This window comes from Myxocyprinus asiaticus, chromosome 35, assembly GCF_019703515.2.
Source record: "Myxocyprinus asiaticus isolate MX2 ecotype Aquarium Trade chromosome 35, UBuf_Myxa_2, whole genome shotgun sequence".
NCBI classification, from domain to species: domain Eukaryota; kingdom Metazoa; phylum Chordata; class Actinopteri; order Cypriniformes; family Catostomidae; genus Myxocyprinus; species Myxocyprinus asiaticus.
Genome location: NC_059378.1, coordinates 14,220,485 through 14,235,938, shown reverse-complemented (window position 1 = coordinate 14,235,938; position 15,454 = coordinate 14,220,485). Strand labels below are relative to the sequence as shown.

General features: G+C 39.0%; 1 protein-coding gene across 1 annotated transcript in view; it reads right to left on the bottom strand.

Annotated features, from left to right (window-relative positions):
* Nucleotides 1-15,454, bottom strand: part of LOC127426293 (chemokine-like protein TAFA-4) — a 63,032-nt gene that overhangs the window by 34,969 nt on the left and 12,609 nt on the right. The window contains exons 2-3 of the mRNA XM_051673012.1: nt 6,186-6,301; nt 5,970-6,084 (exon numbers count right to left, since the gene is read on the bottom strand). Of these exons, the coding sequence (XP_051528972.1) occupies nt 5,970-6,084 (115 nt within the window). The 5' untranslated portion in view covers nt 6,186-6,301. The remainder of the gene's footprint in view (nt 1-5,969; nt 6,085-6,185; nt 6,302-15,454) is intronic.

Below are 15,454 nucleotides of genomic sequence, written 5' to 3'. Positions count from 1 at the left end.
GCGGGGCAAGGACTGCCTCTGCACCATTCATGAAGACGCGAGGCGACAGGGACAGACCGAAGGGGAGGACCTTGTACTGGTACGCCCGACCCTCAAAGGCGAACCGCAGAAAGGGCCTGTGCCGAGGTAAAATCGAGATGTGGAAGTAAGCGTCCTTCAGGTCTACCGCCAAGAACCAATCTTGATGCCAGACGCTTGCTAAAATGTGTTTCTGCATCAGCATCTTGAACGGGAGTCTGTGCAAGACCCGGTTCAGTACTCGCAGGTCCAAGATTGGCTGCAGCCCACCGCCTTTCTTGGGTACGATGAAGTAGGGACTGTAGAACCCTTTCTTCATCTTGGCTGGAGGGACAGGCTCTATCATGTCCTTGCGCAGAAGGGTAGTAGCCCTTCACTGAGGTAACACAGATGCCGCTGAACCCGGGTGGATGCCTGATGAACTGAATCACATAGCCGAGTCGGACGGTCCTGGTCAGCCATCGCGACGGGTTGGGAAGCGCAAGCCACGCCTCCAAGCTCCAAGCAAGGGGGACCAAGGGGACAATCACGTCAGACGTACCGGCACCACGTCGAGGGGGCTTGAGCCCCGAGCTCGTGGCTGTGCTGAGTTGGGAGACATCGAAGCACTTACCTGGCTCTGGGTACCCACCATGGGACCGGTCAGTGACGGGGGAGGAGGGGAGCCGTACTCATAATCCGTCACAACCGCCCGGGTGTGGGTGTCTTTGTGCCACAGCTGGGTGCGCAGGGGCGGGGGGCCCGCCTCCGCAGCGCTGTGCCTGCCATAACTGTGTGGTGTCCGGCGATCGTGATAACGACGGCAGTAAACACCAGGTGTGTGACCCAGGGAGTGAGGAAACCGCTCTTTTTCTGAGAATGCGGGTACCGCAGCCCCTCAGGCATGCGGCGAAATGAAAGAAAAGGGAACAAAATATTCTTCTCCCGGCCCTCCACTGGGGGATAGAGTAGACTTCTTACCAGCTCCAAGTTTGCAGGGGGTCTCCACGTCCCTGGGTCGCCCGTCTCAGGGGCGCTTAGAAGGGACACGTCTCAGGGGCATTCTCTGCACTCAGTGCACGAGGGGGAGAAACCACTGTAATGCACCGTAAATCCAACAGCTTTCTCAGAGATGAATGGAACAGCAGAGGGATTCAGCTCGCTGAACACAACCGCTTGGCACCGAAGAAAAAATCTGAATGAGTGGTTGCAAGCCAGCTCCTTTTATACCCATAAATTCCACTCACCAATTCCCATTGGCCTTTTTTCAAAGATCAGATGTGTCTGGGGCTCCCAAGAGTGACCCCTAGTGTCACTACATCGACACAACGTCGAGTGAGTGACAGATAGGGAACATGGTATTTAACATATATTTAATTACAAAACAATTGGAAACTGAAAACAATCACTGTATTACAAGAGTAATACCAGTGTTAGTAAACATAGTAAACATATATGTGTCATATAAGACCCACATATGCATTCTAGGGGTACTAATGCAAATTCTCTTATAATTTAAAAAATATTCAACTAAATGTTAAAAAAAGTCAGTTCACATGGTAAAAGACACCTTCATTGGGAAATACCTGGAGTAGCAGATCAAAAGACCACTTCATGTAAAAAAATATAGTCAAAAAGTAGCCAGCAATTTTTGACCCATATACATACTAGGGATAATCAAGTTACCATTTGTTCCACATTGTAGGGACTGGAGGCAGAAAAATGATTAGGAGAATAATATAGAGGCCCTGCAGTCCACACCGGAAATTCCTCAACATCATAAATTAAAAACTCTGCTCTGCTGGTGCCAAGGAGTCTGAGATGTCCTATATCTGGCCAATAAAATGAACAAAGGAGACTTGTCCAGATAGTACATCCACTGACACTTAATGGTTATCACATCGACCATCTGCAAGGGACTCCCAAGAAACCCTCAGGACTGCGATGGAAAGCATAGAATCCTAGACTAAGGCTTCTTGTTCTTGTGCTTGTTCTTGGACCAATTTTCTATGCTTAAAATTAAAACTCATAGGAGATCACGAGACATCGTGATCATTATTCTGCAAACAACAGCTAAAAAGGATCTATGAACTTTGACACAATTGCTAGACTCACTCAAATCTGACTTTACACTTCACAATGCACATAACGAAGTTATTTATGCTAACATGAATCACATGATGCCTAAATGAAAGTAAGATGTTGAATGTGAATCTCATAAAATAACACCTCAGATAACAATTAATTCAGTGTTCAAGGACATCCAGTTACAGAAGAATGTCAAATACAAAAGAAAAAGTGCAACGTGACACAAAATGAAACTAACAAGCTTTCTAACAAGACCACTACAGTATCTGAAACCAGCTGACATTTTCCACATATCTCCATTACCAAGGTCAGGTAATAGCTCCAGGTCATTGGTTAGCTGTTCGTTTTAACCGGATATGTCAAATGTCATCACAGGTTGGAAAAATGTTGCATTGACATTTGAAACTGTGTTTAATCTTTATGTCAAGAGTGAAACAACAGCAAAGACTGGTGCAGACAAAAAAACACAGCTAACATAACACAAATGAGCTCTCCGAGTAGGTGGCCTTTGGCTCCAGGTCACTCACTTTGTCATACTGTATAGCGGCTGGAGCGATGTGTTGAAAATGGCCACAAACGGCTCATGCAGGAATGTTTGTGAATGTGTGTGTGTGTACTCATTAAATGCAATGCACATAGAGACTTTTACTGGCCTTCTGTGTTGCCTATGTAAGGGCCTATTAAAGCAGACAGGAACAAAGAAGCTCACACTCTATTGTCTCTATTTACCTACAAGCATGGACATGCATGGCAGGACACATAAGACAAGAAAAAGTGGTTGTTAGTTGTAGTGTCTGGTTTCAGTGTCAACCATCTGTCAATGGCCCTTTGCCTTGTTTGGGTGAGATTCAGACCATTCATTACCATTTGTGTCCATGTTTCTGCAGGAGAACTTAAAACCCATATAACCCAACAAATATCCAATTACTGCTTCTCATTCAGACTTACGAAGGGTTAGTCCTGTTTAGGTATTTATAGAGCTTCAGAGTCACCATGTGGTCACAAGTGGTACTGCAATGAAGAATTGCTTTTCTCAAGGTAATATTTGTGACAGTAGTATAAAAGTATAAATAAATAGTGGAAGATAGTATGTGCATGTATTATATATATATATATATATATATATATATATATATATATATATATATATATATATATACTGTATATGTACGTATATACACAGTACTGTGCAAAACTCTTAGGCACATTAAATGCTTCACAAACATTTTGTCTTAAGACAAATGTGTATTTTGTTGTTTTGATTTAGGTGTTAGTAGGAAATATCAATTTTAGATTTTCAAACATTCCTTTTGCAAATAGACTAGAATAGATGAACAAGGAGTCCTGCAATGATGGTATGGCCCCCACAGAGTCCTGGGTAGGGTTGCACCAGCTGTGCGTAAGGTCTCACGTAAGTTGGGACTAGTTGAGTCAATGCTTAATTTGATTGCACCACCTGTATTTAAGGCAAGACTTAACTAGTAGGTTGTAAGCTTTCCGTAAAGTAATGCGTAGTCACATAATATGACGTTTACATTCATTGATCCAATAAACAGCCTTCAAATTTGTAAACAGAAGTGTTAAAAAGCCATGAACTTCAATTTGATCTTGTTACAGTTGATGTTCAAACCTTGTTTGCTCACATAACTGTCAGCTGTAATCAGTTATATCCCTATTAATATACGAAACGTAAGAAAAGTAGATTTGATAAATAGTATATTTGCCCTGTGAATAAGGGGTGATAAATAAATACTAATACAACAGGATGAAATAGTAGACATTTATTCATTTTAATATCCTACATACTGTATATTTTGAATGTGTTGAAACTTCTGCACCGTTAGATCGGTTTCATGCTGAAGAGCCCCTTAAAAGTTTTTTCTCTCTCTCTCGTAAATGTAAACGAGTGTAAATGTCAACATCATACTGTATGTCGAAATGATTGATGCCTTTCATGCAAAACATGAGCTCATTGATGTCATAAATTATCAGCTTTTTTATTCCATCCGTTACTCCTGGTCTGAGGTTTCCGTAAATATTTAGTTTATACGTAGGGTTATGTCCTACCTAATTTTAATGGTGCAACACTTAAATATTTAGTAGTGCGTAAATTGTGACTTAGTGCCCATTTACGCCACAACTAGGCTAAGTTGAAACTTATGTAAAGCTGGTGCAACCTGCCCCTGGTCTCAACATCATTCTCAGTCTAGGATTACATGAAGAGACAGAAGCAAGTGGGACATTAGATAGAAATACATAGAAAAACTGTGGCAAATTCTACAAGACGCTTGGAACAATCTATCTGCCAACAACCTTGAAAAACCCCTGTGCAAGTGTTCCTAGGAGAATTGGTGCAGTTTTAAAGGCAAAAGGTCATCACATCAATACTGTTTTAGTTTTATCACATTGTAGGAAGTTAACTGATAAATAAAAACTATTCATGGCACTATTTTTTAAAACATTCTTGCTTTACAGAAAGTGAAACTTCCTAAAACATTTGCACAGGACTGCATATATATATATATATATATATATATATATATATATATATGCAGTTTTCATTTCATTTTTTAGATTTAATAGAAAATTGAGAGCGGAGGCAGGAAGTGATGAGGACAACAATGAGGATGTGGGGTAGTACAATGTCATAAGCCAGATTAGAACTCGGGTTGCCCATGTAAATACATCAATACACATGCTCTACCCTACAATACACATGTTCTATCCAAAATGCTTAATTCAAAGTTTTATCTGGTTCCACCAAACTATTGAGGGTGCAAATGGCTATGCTGTGTTTTACATTAAGTGCAAATAGTCACTCTGAAGCTTTGTAGTCCTGACATAGCAAATAAAGAAGGAGTGAAACCAAGAAAAGTGAAACCAAGTGAAAAGAATTTGCCCTGTTCTTTTGTTTTGCTGTAAATGTCTAAATTACAAACTATTCATTTTTTCAGTTAGCTAGGATCCCCCTTCAAATAATGGACAGGTCTGAAAGTCCAGATGACATCTACTTTAACCTCTTTTATCCATCAGACTGAAAAGTAACATCATCGGTAAGAACGGCTTGAAATGCTGGTGGCATTTCTGTGCCAGCAAAAAGGTCACCTTGCATTAGCAACAACTAAACAAAGAGAAGTCATAATTAAAGAAAGTGTGATAATTAGCTGGAGCAACACTGACATTGGGGAAGGACTTTGCATAATATGAATGATTCAGCGAAAGAGCCAGAGTCTGACCTTTCGGCATGCTAAAATATTTATGTACTGCTGGTCACTCTGTCGCCATGAGGGAAGCTTTCATGAATTATGCAAATTAGAATTAGTTAGCTGGTGGGTATCAATTAGCAAATTAGCGTGGGGAAGTGGACATTATTTTAGTTTCCCTCTGTCTTTTTTTCTAATGACGGGTCTATATGTACAGTATGTGTGTTTGTGTTTGTGTGGAGGGGGGGAGCATTTAAGATCATACATATTAATAGTCATTATTGAATTGTCCCTCTGCTTAAAACTCTAATAAAGGGGGTGACTTTGCTGCTGTCCGTTTTATTGTTACTGCAGAAAATGAGTACTATCGCTTAAATAAGGAACAGGTGCAAACAACCTGCATTTAATTTCCTGAATAGGACAGCATTGACAATAGCAGTAATAATGTGTTTATATAAGAGGTCAAACATTTTTAAATGTCCTTTATAAGCTGCAAAAACAAGCTGAAGTTGTAAGGCTCACTGACTTTCTCTGTAGTACGCAATGATTGGCTGCTCATTATGCATTGTTGTTGTTTGGTGTCATAACATCAATGATCAGTCTGCTTTGAGACTTGCAATGCATCTCATGTACAATAATGAGAGCGATTCGGCTAATTAAGCCAACAGGGCTTTGGCATACCTGTATGTCCCCGTAGACTCCGTGTACTCGCAAAAACTGACTGGAACGACCACATTACCAAGGTGACCAATAGTACAACCTGCAACGGCACCACTGACCGCCCCCACAGCTTCATCTAGAATGATACCGGGACAAAGAAACAGAGCATTGAAAATAAGAAGTCCAATTCTTTCTCATCACTCTGTGTTGAAGGTTGCGAGGATCAAGAACCAATACCTTTCTGCCCTGTGTTCTCTGGCCTCTCAGATTACTCTCTTTCCTGTGAGCCGGCCATGTCCTCTTCCTTATCTCCTGTTCTGTCTACACTCGCTTCCTCAAACAATGTTCAGAACCTGAGGAAACAGAAGAAAAAGAGGGAAAGACATGGATCAGGTCAAGGGGTGGAAGCAGGAATATCATAAAACTATTATTTAAAGTGGCACTCCTGGCTCACTTGGTGCCCTGAGATGTGACACAAAACTTTCTATATTTACATTTACATTGATTCAATTAGCAGATGCTTTTATTTCGAAAATGTGACTTACAACTAGAATAATACTGAAGCCATTCATCCAAGGGAGAAGAAAATACAAGTCGTGCTACTAAATACTAAATTTAAAAGCACCATGTGTGTGTGTGTGTGTGTGTGTGTGTGTGTGTCATAAAATATCGATATATCAATTATTGATCGGCACATTGTTTTATCGATATATTTTTGAGGCATCGATATATTCAAATTAGTCGACATTTAAATTAGAAGTACAGTTTGTGTGCTTTCCAATACACTCAGTTGGCCTCTGTTTAATAGTCTGGCGTAATAGCGTTGGAGGCGACATGAGGGCGATATACCATTTACTGAAGCCGGTCACGATCACACACACACACACACGCACACACACACACACACACACACACACACACACACACACACTCAGGAGATGGGCGTCCAAAGAAACGAGAATTTTCATACTTCTTCAAGAATGAACAAAGTAATGTTGATAAGTTTGCATGATAAGGTTAATGAATCTGGTTTAACTGTACAAACTGAACAATTAGAAATGACGGTTTATTATGCAATTTCTCTGTATTTAGGTCTTTCATTCAAGCTGGTAAACCACAAAACTACATAATTGTAACTGAAAATACATTGTGTAGGCCAGTGTTTCCCAACCCTGTTGCTGGAGACCCCCCAACACTACGCATTCTGGATATCTCCCTAATCAAACACACCTGAATCAACTCATCAGCTTGTTAGTGGAGGCTCCAAGACCTGAATTGGGTGTATCAGAAAAGGGAGATATACAAAATATGCAGTGTTGGGGGGCCTCCAGGAACAGGGTTGGGAACCATTGGTGTAGGCTATATGAAAGATAAATATAAACAATATATCATCCAGTAATGGCTAGAGTAAACAATTTTTGTCCATTGATAATGATTTGGGTCTAATTTAATGGAAAACTATGAGAGTTGCGCTCCGTGGCACTTCATAATTTTGATGCTGAGCATTGGTGGTGTGTTCGTACCTTTAGCAGAAAATAAATTATTGTTTTGAATTTTAGAATGTTGTCCGCCAGTCGTGTCCGATGTGTGACCCCTTTAATTTACCCTTCTGCTCACACTTTACCAAAGTTGTATTGAGAAATATGTCTGAAGAGACAAAAACTATTGTGCAATGAGCAGCCCTATTTATATCTGAAAAAATCCCAATATATATCGATAATCATCGGGAAAATCTTCCGATTATTGTTGTGTGAAAAAGGCATTGATCCCAAGCCTAATACTATATATATATATATATATATATATATATATATATATATATATATATATATATATAGTATAAGTGCTTAGTGAGTATATACACACTCACTAAGCACTTTATTAGGAAAACCTGGACACCTACTTATTTATGCGATTAACTATTAAGCCAGTCGTGTAGCAGCAGTGAGGTGCATAAAATCACACAGATACGGGTCAGGAGCTTCAGTTAATGTTCACATGAACCATCAGAATGGGGAAAAAATGTGATCTCAGTGATTTGGACCATGGCATGATTGTTGGTGCCAGATGGGCTGGTTTTTACCCAGAATGGTGCCAGAAACAAAAAACATCCAGTGAGCGGCAGTTCTGCGGATGGAAACGCCTTCTTGATGAAAGAGGTCAACGGAGAATGGCCAGACTGGTTTGAGCTGACAGAAAGGCTACGGTAACTCAGATAACCACTCTGTACAATTGTAGTGAGCAGAATAGCATCTCAGAATGAACAACACGTCAAATCTTGAGGCAGATGGGCTACAACAGTAGAAGACCACGTCGGGTTCTACTTCTGTCAGCCAAGAAGTACAAGCAGCCTCAGCTTTCAGCGTAAGACCATGTCAGGCACTTTATTAGGACCATATTGTTCCTATGAAGTTCTCAGTGAGTGTTTATATATATATATATATATATATATATATATATATATATATATATATATATATATATATATACACACACACAACCGGTCAAAAGTTTTTAAACACTTGACCGAAATGTTTCTCATGATCTTAAAAATCTTTTGATCTGAAGGCGTATGCTTAAATGTTTGAAATTAGTTTTGTAGACAAAAATATAATTGTGCCACCATATTAATTTATTTCATTATAAATCTAAAATTTAATAAAAAAAAAAAAAGTTTTTGAAATTGATGACTTGGACCAAATAATAAAGAAAAGCAGCCAATAAGTGCCTAACATAGATGGGAACTCCTTCAATATGGTTTAAAAAGAATCCCAGGGTGATATCTCAAGAAGTTGGTTGAGAAAATGTCAAGAGTACATTTCAGAAAATTCTAGGCAAAGGGTGACTACTTTGAAGATGTTAAAATATAACACAGTTTTGGTTTATTTTGGATTTTGTTTAGTCACAACATCATTCCCATAGTTCCTTTTATGTTATTCCATAGTTTTAATTGACTTTACTATTATTCTAAAATGTGAAAAAAAATATATATATATAATAAAGAATGAGTAAGTGTTTCAAAACTTTTAGTGTATATACAGTATATATATAGGGTAGGCAGAATTGACAGAATTTTATTCGGAAAAAGCAACTCAATTGGACTGACCAAATTTAAATGTGTGTGAATGCATGATTTCTACCTAATAATCATGCAACCTAATTATCAAAAGAACAAATAATTTATTTGGAATTTGCATTCGAAATTGATTGATGAAATTACACATTTGGACATAAGGAATAGTCCATATAGGCAGAAAATATAGGCATGAATATGATGAGATAAATATGAAACTGAGAGAGGAAAAAAAGATGTGATGAGATGGTATAATTACAGAGAGGGCCGTAGATGGAGAACTGAATGAAAGGACTGACAGAGAGGTGCAAGAGAGAAACAGAGATGGGATGAGGAAAAGAAGGGCAGCTTCAGAGAGGATATCCACCCTCATGCCCCGATGCAGCCCCTGTTCTTCAAAGGCACCCCCGCACACACACAGGCAGTGAGGCCACAGTGATGGGACTGATACACTGTTTACTGTAGTTCACCTACCCCTGGGCTCGAAGTGATCTCACAACCACATCACACACTCACAGAAACCACCAACGAACTCACAGTCTTTTTTTCTCTCCTTATTTCATATATATATAGTAGTGCTTACACACACAAGCACCAATACACGTATACGCACGTGCACAGTAAACATCCCAGTAAAAAAGTCTAGTTGCCGCGGGCAAATAGACACGAGGCAAAAACACAAACGAACAGGTCAGATTCCTCCTTGACTGTTTTACCTTGATAGAAAGAAGAGGAATACAGAATGAATACTGAGTAGCACGATAACTATAGCCCTAGTACACAATTGACAACATGAAAAATATACACCCTCATAATATATCTATAATGTCTGCTACCAAGTAAGTCAATATATACTTTACTTAATTGTTTGATTTATTATGTGAAGTAAAATAGCTTTTACATGGAGAGATTGTGCTCAGACATAGCAATACCATTATAGGCTACAGATCAGTTAGGCCTAAAGGGTGAATATTTCACATAAGTCACACAAGTCATAAGAAAGAAATTTGAAATTATAGTTTGCATGATGAAAATGAAGCCTATTTTTAGGACCATTGTCACAATGCAACATTATTTTCATGACAATTATGCTCCACCCCATTCTCCTTACTGTAATGCAAAAAATGTCTCATTGTCATTACAGTAATGTGAAGGACTTTTTATAAATTATGGTAGAATTTGTTGAACTGCCTTTTATTCATGGTGATTTAAACAAAAATATATTTGTATTACAGTAACGAGAATCTAACAGAATGAAAATTGAAAATAAAAATGGTGCATTTTTCTTTTGATTTTAAAGTGAAACGTGTTTTCTTAAGATTAACCCTATAAATCTGAATGAGTGATTGTGTAGACTGGAGTGTTACTCTGCCCCCTTGTGGACATACTGTGAATTACTTTGAATGAAAACTGGCTTGTAGACAGGAGATCGAAAGAAAAAAAACATGAATTTTGTCAATATTCAGGTTACATGCAAATTCATATTTTGGAAATATATTACTATCAAAAAAATATATATATATATATATATATATATATATATATATATATATATATATATATATATATATATATATATTTGTAAGTGTATGAAAGTTTCATGTCACATCCACACACACACTCACATTTCAACTTATGCTGTTATTTTGATTATTTGATTGTGTGTTTGCTTATGCACTTACTAAAACACTCCCCATTCAACAGAACATTCAGCATGTGTGTGTGTGTGACTGATGATTCAACATTTCCCATTCTCTTTACACAGGCAGACCCACAACACGCATTACTAACAGCTTTGTTTCTGACACAGTCATTAGAGAAGCTCATGCTGGAGTGTTTATTACTCCTGGATACACACAAGAGCTGACTTCACACCTTAACACACATAAAATGCTGTCCACAGTCATGCCATTGAAAATCATCCTGTTATCTCCTGTATTTTAATCCATTATTCCTATACAACACCTCCAAATGCCTTAAACTCATGCAAATGTGCTTTGTTTGCACATTGGTGGATGTGTGTGTGTGTGTGTGTGTGTGTGTATATACAGGTTTTGCTATACTTGTGAGGACCAAGTATTGAGAATCAACCTGTTCTGTGAGGACATTTCTGGATGTGAGGACCTTTTGTGTGGTCCTCACAAGGGAAATGGCATATTAATTTATGTTTTTTTTTGAAAATGTAAAAATGCAAAAAGGTTCTGTGATGGTTAGGTTTAGGGGTAGGATTACGGGATAGAATCTATAGTTTGTACAGTAAAAAATCATTATGTCTATGGAGGGTCCTCACAAGTATAGCAAAACCAACATGTGAGTGTGTGTGTGTGTGTGTGTGTGTTGGCAGGTTTATGTGGTTTACGAGGACTTCTTACAAACTGCTAATTACAAGGGTATTATGCTATAAATGTGGTTTATGAGGACATTTCTAGTGTCCCCATAATTTAAATCGCTTAAAAACATACTAAACAATGTTTTATTGAAAATGTAAAAATGCAGAAAGTTTTTTGTGAGGGTTAGGTTTAGGGGTAGGGTTAGGGTTAGGGGATAGAATCTATAGTCCGTACAGTATAAAAATCATTATGTCTATGGAGAGTCCTCATAATGATAGCTGCATCAGCATAAGTGTGTGTGTGTGTGTGTGTGTGTGTGTGTGCTTGTGCTAGTTGTTTTTATCAGTGTATTAACTGAAGCACTCTTGAGCAGAATGGGCCAAGAGTGTGACAGAGTTGATCATTATGTGGAGTGGGATGGTCTGTGTAGGAAGCTCTGTCTAGAGATTGCTTTGATTTGCATTTGGCTTAACTTCAATCACAAACACACAGCCAGGCGCACAAAAACTTAATTGACAAGCACAGGCTCAAAGCCACCTCTGACTAAGATAAAGAACTGTGCCTTGCATTTATTGCCATCATCTCTTGACCAGATCTCACTACTGACATATTAAACAAGCATAGGTGATCTGAATAGGTGTGGCAACACATTCCGGGGCGGAATACCTGCCCCGGTTTCCTGAAAATAAAGCACAGCCCCAACTGTACATTACCTGCTAGCTGGAGTCATTTAAATTGACCAGTGAATTGTGACTTGAGTTTCAGAGTCTTTCGGAAATAGGGTGCACTAAATTGAAATGGATTCCAACATTACATGCTTGGCTGGGCGATGATAATATAAACCTTTTAGACTGCTTGATGGATCAGTCTTGCATCAACATCTTGAAAATAAAAAAAACTTTTAACTAACTGAGGAAGAAACTATTGATTGCTTTATAACTGGTTATTCACCCATTAGTAATGTGTCAACCTAATTGGAAGAAATCATCAGAGTTGACATAATGGTGAACTCAGGTAGAAATAATTACATTTTTTTTGTTTGTTGAACATAAAAGGAGAAAATATTTCAATCTTCACATGCCTTTTTGCCATATAATGAAAGCTAATGATGACTCTGGGCTGACTCTGGGCATAAACTACAGTAAAAATAGTCAGTACCACTCATGCACTATATTTAAAATCTTCTGAAGCCAAAACGCTCACTTGTGTGGTGAAATCCAAAATTCAAACCTTTATTCACAGTTTTCTCAAATCGATTTATTGATCAACTCCAGTTTGCAGTGCCCAAATCAAATATAGCAACTAGGGATGTCATAAAATATCCATATATTGGTTATTTTATCGATGCATTTTCGATATATTAACATCAGCTGACATTTAAATTAGAAGCCTAATTTGTGTGCTTTCAATTCACTGCCAGTTGCATTCGATTCAGTGTAGTCTGATGTAATAGCTTTTGGGGACCACAAGGGGGCGACATAACATTTACTGAAGCTGGTCGCGGCATGGACAAGGCATCACACACACATTACGAACTGATGGCAGTCCAAAGTTTTGAAAATTTTTGTACTTCTTCAAGAATGAACTAAGTGGGGTGGCCTGGGTAGCTCAGTGGGTATTGACGCTGACTACCACCCCTGGAGTCGTGAGTTCAAATCCAGGGCATGCTGAGTGACTCCAGCCAGGTCTCCTAAGCAACCATATTGGCCCGGTTGCTAGGGAGGGTAGAGTCACATGGTGTAACCTCCTCGTGGTCGCGATTAGGGGTTCTTGCTCTCAATGGGGCACGTGGTAAGTTGTGCATGGATTGCAGAGAGTAGCATGAGCCTCCACATGCTGGGAGTGTCCGTGGTGTCATGCACAACAAGCCACGTGATAAGATGCACGTATTGACGGTCTCAGAAGCAGAAGCAACTGAGACTTGTCCTCAGCCACCTGGATTGAGGTAACCACACCACCACAAGGACCTACTAAGTAGTGGAAATTGGGCATTCCAAATTGGGAGAAAAAGGGCATAAAAAATTAATAATAATAATAATAAACTAAGTGCCGTTGATGAGTTTGCAGGTTAGTGTATGAAACTGGTGTAACTGTGCAAACTGAACGACAAACTGAATTTCCCTGTATGTAGCCTTGAACAGGTCTTTCATTCAAGCAGTCAAACCACAAAAAGACATACTTGTAACTGAAAATACATTGTGTACACTCTATGAAAGATACTTATACACAATATATCATCAAGTAATGACTAGAGTAAATAATCTATAACCTTTGATAATGATTTCGGTCAAATTTAATGGAAAACTATGCACAGAGCTGAGCTCTGTTGTGCTGCAAACTTTTTAACGACCTCAGGAAAAGGCGAGCCCGCTGTGTTTGCTTACATACCTTTATAGAAAATAATTGTTTTGAGTTTTAGAACACGCCATGTCGTCCGGTGTGCGACCCACTTTATATTAACTCTGCCGCTCAAGCTTTACCAAAGTTGTGTTGAGGAATATGTTTGAAAAGACAAAAACTACTGTGCAACGAGCAGCCCTATTTACATCTGACAAAATCCATATATACAGGTGCATCTCAATAAATTAGAATGTCGTAGAAAAGTTCATTTATTTCAGTAATTCAACTCAAATTGTGAAACTCGTGTATTAAATAAATTCAATGCACACAGACTGAAGTAGTTTAAGTCTTTGGTTCTTTTAATTGTGATGATTTTGGCTCACATTTAACAAAAACCCACCAATTCACTATCTCAAAAAATTAGAATATGGTGACATTCCAATCAGCTAATCAACTCAAAACACCTGCAAAGGTTTCCTGAGCCTTCAAAATGGTCTCTCAGTTTGGTTCACTAGGCTACACAATCATGGGGAAGACTGCTGATCTGACAGTTGTCCAGAAGACAATCATTGACACCCTTCACAAGGAGGGTAAGCCACAAACATTCATTGCCAAAGAAGCTGGCTGTTCACAGAATGCTGTATCCAAGCATGTTAACAGAAAGTTGAGTGGAAGGAAAAAGTGTGGAAGAACAAGACGCACAACCAACCGAGAGAACCACAGCCTTATGAGGATTGTCAAGCAAAATCGATTCAAGAATTTGGGTGAACTTCACAAGGAATGGACTGAGGCTGGGGTCAAGGCATCAAGAGCCACCACACACAGACGTGTCAAGGAATTTGGCTACAGTTGTCGTATTCCTCTTGTTAAGCCACTCCTGAATCACAGACAACGTCAGAGGCGTCTTACCTGGGCTAAGGACAAGAAGAACTGGACTGTTGCCCAGTGGTCCAAAGTCCTCTTTTCAGATGAGAGCAAGTTTTGTATTTCATTTGGAAACCAAGATCCTAGAGTCTGGAGGAAGGGTGGAGAAGCTCATAGCCCAAGTTGCTTGAAGTCCAGTGTTAAGTTTCCACAGTCTGTGACGATTTGGGGTGCAATGTCATCTGCTGGTGTTGGTCCATTGTGTTTTTTGAAAACCAAAGTCACTGCACCCGTTTACCAAGAAATTTTGGAGCACTTCATGCTTCCTTCTGCTGACCAGCTTTTTAAAGATGCTGATTTCATTTTCCAGCAGGATTTGGCACCTGCCCACACTGCCAAAAGCACCAAAAGTTGGTTAAATGACCATGGTGTTGGTGTGCTTGACTGGCCAGCAAACTCACCAGACCTGAACCCCACAGAGAATCTATGGGGTATTGTCAAGAGGAAAATGAGAAACAAGAGACCAAAAAATGCAGATGAGCTGAAGGCCACTGTCAAAGAAACCTGGGCTTCCAAACCACCTCGGCAGTGCCACAAACTGATCACCTCCATGCCACGCCAAATTGAGGCAGTAATTAAAGCAAAAAGAGCCCCTACCAAGTATTGAGTACATATACAGTAAATGAACATACTTTCCAGAAGGCCAACAATTCACTAAAAATGTTTTTTTTTATTGATCTTATGATGTATTCTAATTTTTTGAGATAGTGAATTGGTGGGTTTTTGTTAAATGTGAGCCAAAATCATCACAATTAAAAGAACCAAAGACTTAAACTACTTCAGTCTGTGTGCACTGAATTTATTTAATACACGAGTTTCACAATTTGAGTTGAAATACT